General features: G+C 37.8%; 1 protein-coding gene across 2 annotated transcripts in view; it reads right to left on the bottom strand.

The window, feature by feature from the left end:
- The window catches only part of CCDC171 (coiled-coil domain containing 171), a 219781-nt gene that overhangs the window by 194683 nt on the left and 11776 nt on the right, over window positions 1-13322 (bottom strand). The window contains exons 4-6 of one of the 2 annotated variants that reach the window (XM_036434112.2): window positions 5884-6058; window positions 3663-3853; window positions 822-953 (exon numbers count right to left, since the gene is read on the bottom strand). In XM_036434112.2, the coding sequence (XP_036290005.1) occupies window positions 822-953; window positions 3663-3853; window positions 5884-6058 (498 nt within the window). The remainder of the gene's footprint in view (window positions 1-821; window positions 954-3662; window positions 3854-5883; window positions 6059-13322) is intronic. The other variant, XM_045580256.1, reaches the window with a different exon arrangement.

The following is a 13322-nucleotide window of genomic DNA, read 5'->3' as shown; positions in this document are numbered from 1 at the left end:
CAAGATGGCCTGCAGGGGAGGGCAGTTGTGGGAGACCAGGCCAGCAATGGAGGGCAGTTGGGAGAGACTAAGGCCTGCATTGGAGGGCAGTTTGTGGGGGAACCAGCCCAGCAGGGGAGGACAGTTGGGGGGAACCAGGACTGCAGGGGAGGGCAAAATTACTATAGTGTAAGATTTGCATACATCATTTAAAATATAAAATCTATTCTGTTTCTTTTATTTTAAAAAATATTAACATTTTAATTTTATCTTTCAATTATAGTTACAATCAATATTATTTTGTATTAGTCTGAGGTGTACTGTATAATGAATAGTCATTATTCTATTTCTTTAGGCTATTAAAGACTGCTAACAGTCTCACATAATTGGAAAGATAAAATACTAAATGTAGCCCTGACCTGGTGACTCAGTCACTTGGAGCATCAACCCATTCACAAAAGCTCATGGGTTCAAACCCCATCAGGTCAAGACATATACCTAGGTTTCAGGTTTGATCCCCAGTAAGGGCATTTATGAGAGGCAACAGATTGATGTTTCTCACATTGATGTTTTTCTCTATTTCCCATCTTCTCTCTCTAAAATCAATGAAAACATATCCTCAGGTGAAGATTAAAAAAACAAATTATATGATTTTGAGATGTCCCTCTTGGTAAAAGTTGCCCATATTGTCATGCAATTACAAACAAAATATCTTCCAGAGATCAAAGACTAGGAATTATTTTCCCTTTGAGCAAGCCAATCAATGATTGCACTAATGTAATTTAAATATCATCAGCATTAAAAAGTCATACTTAAGGAATTGTGTTATTATTTTAAAGTACCTGTACTATAAATTGTAACTCTCTTCTCTCTGCTTCCCATTGTTCTGCTTGTAATCTAAACTCCTCCAAGGCTGTCTCCCTGATTTGAGAGTCCATTTCATTCTTCTCCTGCAGATGTTTCTCCAATGCTTCCTTTATATGAATAAAATCTTGCTTTACTATCAGATCAGTAAAAGTTAGCTTTCTCCCTTCATCCCCAATTTTAATGTACAAAGATTACCTATCTTATCAAAACTTACAAATTATGTTAATAGAACTGTTATATTTTGATCACCAGAATACAGATCTGAATAAGAAGAAATGCTTACCTATTTAATATAAGGAACATGTTATATATACACATATAGGCATATATTTAAACCAATTTTTCTGAAATTTTTAACTTCAGAGATTTTAATAAAATGCATTATATGATAAAGAGACAAATACAAAATACATAAATTTTATGTAATCTATATGTAAATCTATGTGTAAAATACATAATATGAAAATATCTGATTACCTATGAACAAACTGTTTAGATTATCCCTAATAATCCTATTTAATAAAAGAGTAATATGCAGATTGACCATCACTCCAACACACAAGATCAAGATAGCTGCCCCCATTTGGTCAAAGATCCTGCCCCCATGTGGACACAATATGGTCACCCCAAGATAGGCAGTTGGGAGGGACCGGGCCTGCAAGGGAGGGCAGTTGGAGATGATCAACCTGCAGGGGAGGGCAGATAGAGGTGACCAGTCTGGTAGAGGAGGGAAGTTGGGGGCAAACAGGCTGGCAGTGGAGCATTTAAACATCAATCAGGCTGGCAGGGGAGTGGTTAGGGAGTGATCAAGCTGGCAGGGGAGTGGTTAGGGGGTGATCAGGCTGGCAGGCAGAAGTGGTTAGGGGCAATCATGAAGGCAGGCAGGTAAGCAGTTGGGAGCCAGCAATCCTGGGTTGTGAGAGGGATTCCAGATTGGAGAAGGTGCAGGCTAGGCTGAGGGACACCCCCACCCCATGCACAAATTTCACGCACCGGGCCTCTAGTGTATATATAAATGTGACAGAAAACACTGTATTTCCAAAAGAGGAGAAGGAGTCAGGATAAGGAAATTCTAGAGTGTCAAGAATTTGAAAAGTCAAAAAAATAATTTTTAGGAAGTTTGGACTATCATTAATTTCTATTTCTATAGATAAACAATGTTGGCTTCTCTTTTTGGGTTTTTCTAGTCGTACTATGTTTGCTAGATCTTAGTTCAAGATCTTAAATATATAAAATGCAGGTTTTTTGACAAACCAAATATTCTAACCTATAAGGTTCAAAACTTGGTCCCCATTCACACAAGGAGAACGATTCTGTGGTTTTTGAGAGAGAAGGAAAGCCTCCTGTGTCTACCTAACAGCATAGAGCTGTGTACTAAAGATTACTCTTGGGTTTTTCAGTTATGGAAAGCTATCACAAGAGCCTGGAAGCCTTTTCCCTCTAGGGCTAGTGACCCCTACTCAATCCCTAATTTCTCAAGGGTCTCTGTGCAGATCAATTCAAAGCCAATGGCCTAAAATCAAAGCAGAGTTCTCCTACCTAGCAGCTGTTCAAAATCAAGTAACTGCCCTAGCTGGTTTGGCTCAGTGAATAGAATGTCTGCTAGCAGACTGAAGGGTTCCTGGATTGATTCTAGTCAAGGGCACATGCCAGGGTTGCGGGCTCGATCCCCAGTACTAAGCAACCAATCAATGATTCTCTCACATCATTGATGTTTCTGTCTCTCTCTCCCTCTCCCATCCTCTCTGAAACCATTAAGAACATAATTTTTTTAATCTAATTTGAGGTTCAGAATGACTAACTGTAAGGAATGCTGCCACCCATTACCGTCTTTCCCCATAGTTCGAAGACGCTTAAGTGGGGAAAGTTATATAGGGTTACTCAGGAACTTGTAGCACCAGTCACCACCTAAACTTTCCCTATTAGAATAGTAATGGAGGAGCCCTTATAAATGCCAGGCACCATCCTAGTAACAAACAAGACACAGCTATGACTATTGCTGTAGAAGAAAACAATAAATAGATCTGCTGAAAATGGCTGGGAATGCTTGTGTCAAAACTTTGTAAATGGTTTTGAAAAATTATCTCTAGTGAAGATTTATTGCCAGGATTCTGAAAAGCCATTTACACCAGTGTTAAATCTAGAGCACTTTTATCATGTTCATTTGTTGTTGTTGTTGTTGTTGTTGTTTTTAAACTGGTACCTCAAAAATATGGCAAATATAGATAATTCAAAATCTACTTCTAAGTGGCTAGCAACCTCAACCTTAAATCATACTTTTACTTTGGAGAGTACAAAGGAAGAAAAAGCAGGGGAGAATGGGAGAGAATAAATACCTCACAGTAATTTTAGTAAAAGGTCATCGAATTGTTTATACATCATATCCATATAGAATGAGCTCTGTATAGATAATAAAGCATATACCAGACACATACTTTCTATATTTATTGTATATTCAGACCAATCTAGAACCTACATTTCTATATTAAAAATGTTTATGCTATTGAACCAAAAAGGTTGTAAGTCCTTATATTCTTATAAAATGCCTATATGTGCTTATTTTTTGAATTTTGATCACAGATTTCAAACTGTTTTTCACAAAAGAAACAGTATACATATTAATGTATCCTAAAGCATAATTCAAAAGAGACCTGCAAAAATGACCGTAAAGGGAAAGAAGAAGGGGGTGGGAATTAGGAAATCAGCTTTCCTAGCCTTCTGGTGTTATCTACCTTTCCAAGGACAACATCAAATAATGTGTAATGCATCTCAGTGAATATTATATACAGCGAAATTCCTTTATAAAAATATTTTACCTGCAGAGTTTTCTCTAGTATGCTCTTTTCTTTCAAAAGTAAATCATATTCTTGATTGCAATTTTGAATTATATTGTCTCTTTCTTCCAAATCATGTTCAAATCTTCTGCATTCTTCGTTCCATTTCTGCTGGGAAATCTGAAATGCATTCTCAATCTCTTTTGCCCTTCCTTGAAGTTCTGTATTCTGAGCTATTAAAAATATAAAAGAATAATAGGTATGTTTACAACTGCAATTAAATCCCTAGAGTTCAAAACCTAGGCCTTAGTGCTGATTTCATGTACAGCACAATCTTAGGACAAAGCCTGAGACCACTGCCCAGGAAACTCTTGAAAAGCTCACTGTCCCAGAACCGAGATTCTACCATTTTTATGTCTCTTCCTTCCCTCCACACAAAGGTGGTTTTGCCATGAAAGGAGATGACATATTCCCAGAGACATGCCCAAATGTAAGTGCTCCTCTAGCACCAACTGCCACTCTTTTTCTCCTATTCAAGAAAATAAGTAAAATGTTTTTTTAAAAAGCACTGTGATAAATAAGGCTACTCTTTTTTTGTGTGTTTTTATTGATTTCATCGTGAGAGAGAGAGAGAAGGATGGAAACATCAATGATAAGAATCACTGATCAACTGCCTCCTGCACACCCCCTATGGGAATAATATTTTGTAGTGAGAAAAACTGATGGGAGGGAGGCTTTTTGCACTGTTTGTACCTTTGAATTTTGAACCTTTGAGACATATGATCCATTCAAAATACAAATGTAATTGAAAAACAGTGCTATGAACTGTGGCATTTTTTGTTTAACAAGTGTGTTTGTATATATTTTTTCATTTGCTCTTCATAAAAATTTAACTAGGAGGCATTTTATTCTGAGAGTCAGAGTGGTTTAATCAGGTGGTAGGTGATGGGGGATCAAAGCCCGAAACCTGAGTACGTGCCCTGACTGGGAATCAAACCGGGTTCAGAGGTCAACGCTCAACCATTGCACCACAGCAGCCAGACTCGGGTTATTCTTTTTAAAAGACTTGATAGATTATAAATTTTGACATCTGACTATTGTAACACATCTTACACAAGAGACTGTCTCAAGATTGAGATTGGAAACCACTGCTACAACCCTTACAACCATAGTATTTACTCCCCCAAAATTAGACTCAATCCCCTGTCAGCTTAATATTGCCTTTACAATAACCAATACTTCTCCAGTAGGGTTTCAGCATCTAGAAGAGAAATAAAGATTTCCAGGTCTGACTCCATCACCTACCACCTGATTAAACCACTCTGACTCTCAGAATAAAATGCCTCCTAGTTAAATTTTTATGAAGAGCAAGTGAAAAAATATATACAAACACACTTGTTAAACAAAAATGTCACAGTCAACTTTTGACTCTCAAACAAGTTGTCTGCCAGCTTTCCCCACTCCTAGTTTAGGATTCTAACAACTCAGTCTGCTAAGTCAGTTATCCCTCATCCATTTGCTTTCTAGCTTCCAAAACTTTCTTTCTTGTCATGTCTGGATGATTATGGGATTATATTTTTTAATCTCTATGTGGCCCCAACCAGGTGGCTCAGTTGGTTGGAACATCATCCCATACACCAAAGAGGTTGTAGGTTTGATTCATACCTAGGTTCAATCCTGGTCAGGGTGTGTACAGGAGGCAAATGATTGATTTCTCTCTCACATCAGTGTTTTTCTCTCTCTCTTGCTCTTTCTAAAATCAATAAACATATCTTTAGGTGAGGATTAGAAAAATGAAAAGTGCCCTAAAGGGGCTCAGTTGAATGTCAACCTATAAACCAGGAGGTCATGGTTTGATTTCCAATCAGGGCACATGCCCAAGTTTTGGGCTCAGTCCCCATGAGGGGTGGGGGGGTGGCGCGCGTGCATCTGGCAGCCAAACAATGATTCTCTCTCATCATTGATGTTTCTCTCTCTCTCTCCCTCTCTGAAATCAATAAAACTATTTTTTTAAAGAAATTTTTAAGTGGTTAACAAAATGTTGAACCCCTTTTTCCACACATACACAACATAAAAAATTTAATGTAAAGTAGATAAATGTTCACATAACTGCCAGAAAACTTTCTACACACCCACCAAAATCAAAGGCCAGTCAATGAATCAAAACCTCACTTCTAACACTAAATGGAATGCATAAACACCAAGCAATGCTATTCAGTGAGGTCACAATTCTTAACATGGGAAGAAATGGAAATTGTCTTACCACAGAGTTTTTCTTGGATCTTATGTGCCTCAGCTAACCTTTCTTCAGCAGCCCGTCTTCCCAGACCAGCTTCCTTTCTAGCAACAGCCAGGTCATATTCCAAACTTTGTCGCAATGCTTCTCCTTTTTCAACCTCAGAGCGTAGCTTGGCAATTTGGCTCTCGTAGCTTGCCAGCTAAAAGCAAATTTCTGGTATCATGAATCGATATTATAATATATTTCCAAGATTATGAGATCATTAACCCTAATATTTACATATCTTAGAAAAACTTGTTTCTATAATATTTATAAGACAAGAATTTATACTTTCTGAAAAACTGGAAAAGAAACACTAGCCTTGCCAAATGACACTAGTAATTTTCTTATTTTAGGGAATCCAACAGAGGAAAACATTTTTATTTCTTATATTAAATTCTTAGGAAAATAAAGGAAAATCACAAGTTTTACTCAGATAATAGTTATATCTAAGAAGTGGAAAAATGCATGACACATAGTAAGCACTTAAAAATTCATTCCCTTCTCTTCTCTTCCTAGTCTCTAAATGAAATCAAGAAGCAAACTGCATCAAAATATAGTTTGGTAAATATTGTCTATATTATTTCTCTTGATTATGACTTTACTGATAGAGCCTAAAGTAATAAAATGCCAACTTTGCAGGGGTCTGGATGAACTAATATCTAATTTATCTAATATCTAGAAAGCTAGATATCTAATGACTAGATTTAATTTACCTAATATCCTTCCATGAATTAATGTGACAGAACATAGGTCTGAAAATTAGAACTAGGTAATTTGTAAAGTTTTTTCGCACACTAAAATTATATTGTCAAATCAATGACTCACTAAATAATATTAAACACTTGCTATGTGCTACGTACAGTGAAAGATATAAAAACCAGAAATTCAATACTATACAAAGGCATATGGCATAACTTTTATAAAATAGGTAAAAATGTTATGATATTTCAAAGAAAAGCAAAATGATGTGTTGCTGGTGGGAAAGAAAAAATGGTAGATCAGAAAGATGCTAGAAAAGTATCATTTAAGAAAGCTTTGAGTTACTATCAAATAAAAGACACAAGAATCTCTGCAGGACAACATGAGAAATCACGTAAGGCGCTATTAACATGTAGAGTATAACAACAACAGTTACATTTTACCCACATATAAGAACTAAAATAATTTCCCATCCAAATCTTTAGAATAGCAATGCCTTCATAACACTATACTTAGAAGAATTTACAAATATTTCTCAATAGTAAAAAAAAAAATCATACAACAACCTTAATTACAAAGTCAATATCACTCTGAGGAGTGCAAGAAGCTTCACATGCTATTATCCTGAGTTGATAATATCCCGTTTGTCTTGCAGCAATTCTAGTACCTAGGTGATCGGTTGTCTTTACTAATTAATATCCTTTTGTTGAGAGACCTAAAGTAATGTCTATTTTCTTGACCGGACACCAAGTAACGTAGCTCTTGATATCAGAAATGATCTCAAGATGGGTTTCTGATATGGGATGGTGAACCAATCTGAGCCTAAATACAATGAAGAGCTCTACCTGGAAATGGGATACTGGGGATCTATGAGATATAGCGAAATCACAATTTTTTAAATTATCATGTACAGTTGTTTAGAATAAAGTTAAAGATGAATTGTTTAGAATAAAGTGGGAAATAAAGTAGCAGCTGCATTTGACCATTATGGCAGGATAGTTCACTATAAGACCTTGAGGTAAAAAGGCTATATCAGAGAATTTAAAAAACAAAATGATAACCTCAGCTCCAGATGGTCAGAAAACCAGAGAATTTCTATGTCAACTGTAAAAGATTCTCTTATTTATCATAACCCCAGGACAGACAAGGCTAAGGACTAGACCAAAGAAAAAAAAATCTAATTATGAGAAATGCAGAATTACAAGTTAAATAAAGAGCCTCCTCAAGTTTCTAATGTTAAGATGCTAAGTATCGCCCAGCCAGTCTGGCTCAGTGGTTGAGCATCCACCTATGATCCAGGAGGTCACGGTTCAATTCCTGGTCAGGGCTCATGCCCAGGTTAAAGGCTCAATCCCCTGTGTGGGAAAGACAGCTGATCAATGATTCTCTCTCATCACTGATGTTTCTCTCTCTCCCTCACTGAAATCAGGTTTAAAATATTAAAAATTTATTTATCTTTTAAGAAGAGGAAGAAGAAGAAAATAGGTAAAGATAAAAATTATGAACAACTAATACATATCTATCAACAAGTGAGTCTAAAAATCAAGTGAATAAAAAATCTGAGGAACAGAATAATCTGGTAAATAAAATAGAATCAGGGGCATAGAAATGGAGTGGATTGACAATCCTCAGGGGGAAAGGAGTGTGGGGGATGCGGGAAGAGACTGAACAAAAATCGTTCACCTATGGATGATGTCAGTGGGGTGGGGCGTAAGGGCATGGGGTGGGGTGGGAACCAGGTGGAGGTGAGCTATGAGGGGGAAAAAAGAGGAACAACTGCAATAATCTGAATAAAGATTTAATTTAAAAAACTAATAAAGATTTTTTTAAAGTGGCTAGGGCTGAAAACACACACACACACAAAGATACAGATAAGTGAGTGTGGACCTTATTTGGATGTTGATTCAAATGAACAAAAGAGCATATTTGAGAGATAATCAGGGTGATTTGAATGTTGATTGAATTATATTATATGAGGGAATGAATTATTTTTAATATTCTTTGGTTGTGATATAGTATTATAGTTAGAGATTTTGTGAGTCATCATCTTTTTAGATATATGTATGAAAATATTTACAGATGATAAAATACAATGTCTGGAAGGAAGTGGACGATGATATAGGGGGAATGAATGTTGATGGATGCAGACTTGACTTGCTATGTAGAGATGGTGTGCTGTAGAGTTGTGCACCTGAAGCCTGTATAGTAATTTTGTTAACCAGTGTGACCCTAATGAATTCAATAAAAAGGAAAAAAATTAAAAACTAAAGATACTAAGGATCAATTGGGCATTAGGTAAGAAGGAAGGAGATGGGTGAGGGCTTTGGAATTAGATACACCTGATAAATGTGAACTCCCAAATGCCCCCTCCGCCCCCTGAACATCCCTTGCCAACAAAAGCAGCCTCTCCTCTCTGTCTCAGGTAACTAGCCTTCCCTTGCTTGAAGATTTAGTAATGACCACACCTGAAGCGCATGTTGTCATAGCATAGACAGACTCAGAACTCTGCTGCAAGAGGAGAAATGCAAAGTCAGGTCCAGAAGAAAATAGCTTATACAGCAAAAGAACTGCAAGATCTTGATAATCTTTTACTAGCGGGAACCTGCAGAACATACATAGGATTGATTTGGATTTAACTAGCTAGCTCTAACAGTTTTCTTGGATAGATGACTGTAAATTGATTTTAACAATGGCCTACAATCATTTAATGAGGTCAAAATGCCAGTACTTTCCTGATCTAATATGGAGACGTAAGGAGATGAGAGTAGTTTTATGATGAGGAAACCAAAACTTCCCCTTTCCCCTATTACGTCCTCTTGAAGGACCCAAAGGCATTCTTTTCCTAATTAAAATGCTATAAACTGCACTGGAGGAGGCAGCACAAGCGTCATTAGAAAGCTCTGGTGGCTAACCTGTATGTGCCAAAGATAATAATGGATGGTGGAGATAATGTGGGATATGCCACCATTGAGATGAACACCCCAATTTCAATTGGAATGATAGACTTCCAGACTGGCAAAGGCCAAGTGGTAGCAATTAGCCACTAGATAATGAACGCTGAAGAGCATAAGGTGTAGACTGCCAATCATTTGCACATTTGATGTGAGATCCATCACCTAACCCCTTCTTTTGCTCTATTCTAGTATTTTATCATAGGAACTGTAATTCCCAGGCTCCCGTGCCAAATGGCTGTCAGTACCTGCATCTCTTTTGAGGTTCTAGCTCCCATACTTTCTCTCCACATTCCAACACTGACCGAACAACCCCTACCCTGGCTCTACTTCCCATAAGACGGCCCCAACTTCTGGATTCTGGTAAAATTATATTTCTTGATTTCTCTGTTTCCGAGGGACCTTAGCTTAAGAACCTCAGCTCTTAAGACTGGCTGAATCAGCCAAACAATATCTTCAGTTCCTAACTGCTTGGTCTTAGGTTTCCAGTATCTTTTGGCTAAAGAAAGTTATACTGGCCCTGACTGGTTTGGCTCAGTGGATAGAGTGTCTACCTGCAGACTAAAGGGTCCCAGGTTCGATTCCGTCAAGGGTATATACGTTGGTTGCAGGCATATCCCCAGTGGGGGGTGTGCAGGAGGCAGCTGATCAGTGTTTCTCTCTCATCGAAGTTTCTAACTCTCTACCCTTCTCCTTATCTCACTGTAAAAAATCAATAAAATATATATTTTTAAGTAGTTATATTGCTCTTCTTTATCCTCTCCCATCTATCCCAATTTTTAAGATCTATTCTCTTAGCAACTTTCAAATTTGCAATATAGTATTAATTGTAGTTACCATGCTGAAAATTACATCCCATGACTTATTTATATATAGAAGTTTGTATAATTTGATACCCTTGACCATTTCACCCAACCTCCACACCTGCCTATATTTCTATGACCTTCGATTGTTTGGGTTATTTGCTTTTTAGATTCCACACATATTTGTCTATCATTAACTGACATATTTCACTTAGCATAATGTCTTCAAGGTCCATTCATGTTGTTGCAATGGCAAAACTTCATTATTTTTTAATAGCTGAATAATATTCCATTGTATGTATATACCATATTTTCTTTATCCATTCATCCACCAATGAACATTTAGATTTTAAAGATATTTTGTGCTAATCTAACAAAATAAGAGAAATAGAATCATAGATACATAGAACAGACAGCTGTAAGAGGAAAGGAGAATTGGGGGGTTGTGTGAAAAAGATGAAGGGATTAAGTAAACAAATAAATAGCACATAGCACAGACAACAGAGTGGTGTTTGCCAGAGGAAAATGGGTATGGGGCAGATAGAAGAGGATTAAGCGGGGAGAGATGGGACAGAAAGAAACTTGACTTTGGGTGGTGAGCACATGATGCAGTATGCAGATGATATGTTATCGAACTGTATGCTTGAAACCTGTATGCTTTTATTAAGCAACTAGTGGCCCAGTGCACAAAATTTGTGCATGTGGAGGGGGGTGTTCCTCAGCCCAGCCTGCACCCTTTCCAATCTGGGACCCCTTGAAGTATGTCCTTCTGCTGGTTTACAGGGATTGGGCCTAAAATGGCAGTCAGACATTCCTCTCACAATCCAGGACTACTGGCTCTAGCCGCTCACCTGCCTGCCTGCCTGCCTGATTGCCCCTAATCACTCTGCCTGCTGATCCTCTCGCCCCCAACTGTCCCCTGCTGCCAGCCTGCTCGCCCCCAAATGCCCCCCACCACCAGCCTGATCACCCCCAACTGCTCCCCATGTCAGCCTGCTCACTTCCAACTGGCCACCTTGATGGCTTGTTCACCTCTACCTTCCCTCCCCACTGGCCTGCTCACCCCCAACTGCTCCCCTGCTGGTCTGCTCACTCCAAACTGCCCTCCCCATCCCTGCTGTCCTGATAACCTCCAACTAACCCCCAATTGCTCCCCTGCTGGTCTGCTCACTCCAAACTGCCCTCCCCATCCCTGCTGTCCTGATAACCTCCAACTAACCCCCACTGACAGCCTGCTCACCCCCAACTGGCCCCCTGTTGGTCTGCTTATCCCCAATGGCCCCTGCCGTACCATCCTGGCCTGATGACCCCCCTGGCTACCCAAGATCCCAGCCCATCCTTTTTCTTTTTCTTTTTCTTTTTACTTTTTCAGCGCCTCCTTGAACAGAGGCAAGGGCAGACTAGAAGCAAGTATCTAGGATTTATTTATCTTCTATAATTGAAACTTTGTAGCCTTGAGCAGAGGCCAGGGCCAGCCAGGGACAGTGGGAAGCTGTCCTCCATTGCCAGAGCAATCTAAGCCTCCTGCTTGTGCCAGCTCCGTGGCCAGCTGTCATCTTGGTTGGGTTAATTTTCATACTTGATCCTGATTGGTTGGCAGGTGTGGGCATAGCAAAGTGACAGTTAATTTGCATGTTTCTCTTTTATTAGTGTAGATGTTACCCCAGTAAATTAAATTTTAAAAAATAATAAAATTAAAATAAAGACATTTTGTGTTAATCATCTACCATAATGTATATTAGCACTAGAAATATTTGATAACACAAGTACAGAATGTTCCCCAAAAATGTATACACACTTAAAAGCTGATAGTTCAATTTTGAAAATGAAATGTACTGGGGTATTTTTGTGTGTGTTGTTTTTTTTAATATACTCTATTGATTTTCTACAGAGAAGAAGGGAGAGAGTCAGAAACCTAAAAACATCAATGAGAGAGAAACATCATTCAGCTGCCTCCTGCACAGCCCCTGGGGATGTGCCAGCAACCAAGGTACATGCCCTTGACTGAAACCAAACCTGGGACTCCTCAGTCTGCAGGCCAATGCTCTATCCACCGAGCCAAACCAGTTAGGGCTGAAATGTACTGTTATAAACACTGACTTTATAATCATTCTAAGTGTGTATACATTTTTTGGGACACCCTATATATGTCCTTATTTTGTATGGCTAGATAGTTTTATTCATCTCAGCCTTACTTTATAAAAGGCATATTTGAAGATTATACAGCGAAAAAAATTACTCTATGAATAAAATCATCTGAACAAGTAATTGAAACAATAAGAATAAATAGTAATATGAAATTGGCATTGAACCAATTCTAACTGCTTATTTTGAGAAAATTCTTTCTTCCCTAAAACAATTTCCCATCTCTTTAATGTGAACACGCTTCAAAACATTTGATTAAAGACAACAAATAGTTGTTCTGCTAAGAGAAAACTGATGATAACTGCAAAAATACATAAAAGAATATATTTAATATAAATAAATTATATGATTATCATGACACTAATATACATTTGGTTTTAAAATATAAGCTTTGGAGATTATGAACAATTAGCATAAATTTAACAAATGCCACTTTATATTCACTATGTAATATTATAAGTAAATAAAAGCATTTACTTCAATTAATTTTAAAATTATCTCATTTGCCATTAAAAATGCAAATAAAACAATCATATATGTGTTGCTTGTTATTTTAATCAGAAACCTCTCACTGTTCCTTAGAGACCCAGGAAAACATCATTTTTCAAACATTTATTCAACACACAGCTGCTGAGGGCCTAAGCCATGTGAGAGACAGAGACAAAGCCTGGTCACTGCTTTCAGCTCTCAGGAAGCTTACACACTAAGTAAGGAAGAGCATGAAATAAATGTTTTAACTCTAAAATATCTGTAACAGCAGCATTTGGAAAAGCAAAGAAAGGAGTGATCAGTGTCACCTAGGGAGTCTTTAAAAGGTTTCCTG

This window comes from Pipistrellus kuhlii, unplaced genomic scaffold (genome assembly GCF_014108245.1).
Source record: "Pipistrellus kuhlii isolate mPipKuh1 unplaced genomic scaffold, mPipKuh1.p scaffold_m20_p_12, whole genome shotgun sequence".
In the NCBI taxonomy this organism is placed as follows: Eukaryota; Metazoa; Chordata; class Mammalia; order Chiroptera; family Vespertilionidae; genus Pipistrellus; species Pipistrellus kuhlii.
This window is presented reverse-complemented; position numbering and strand designations above follow the sequence as displayed.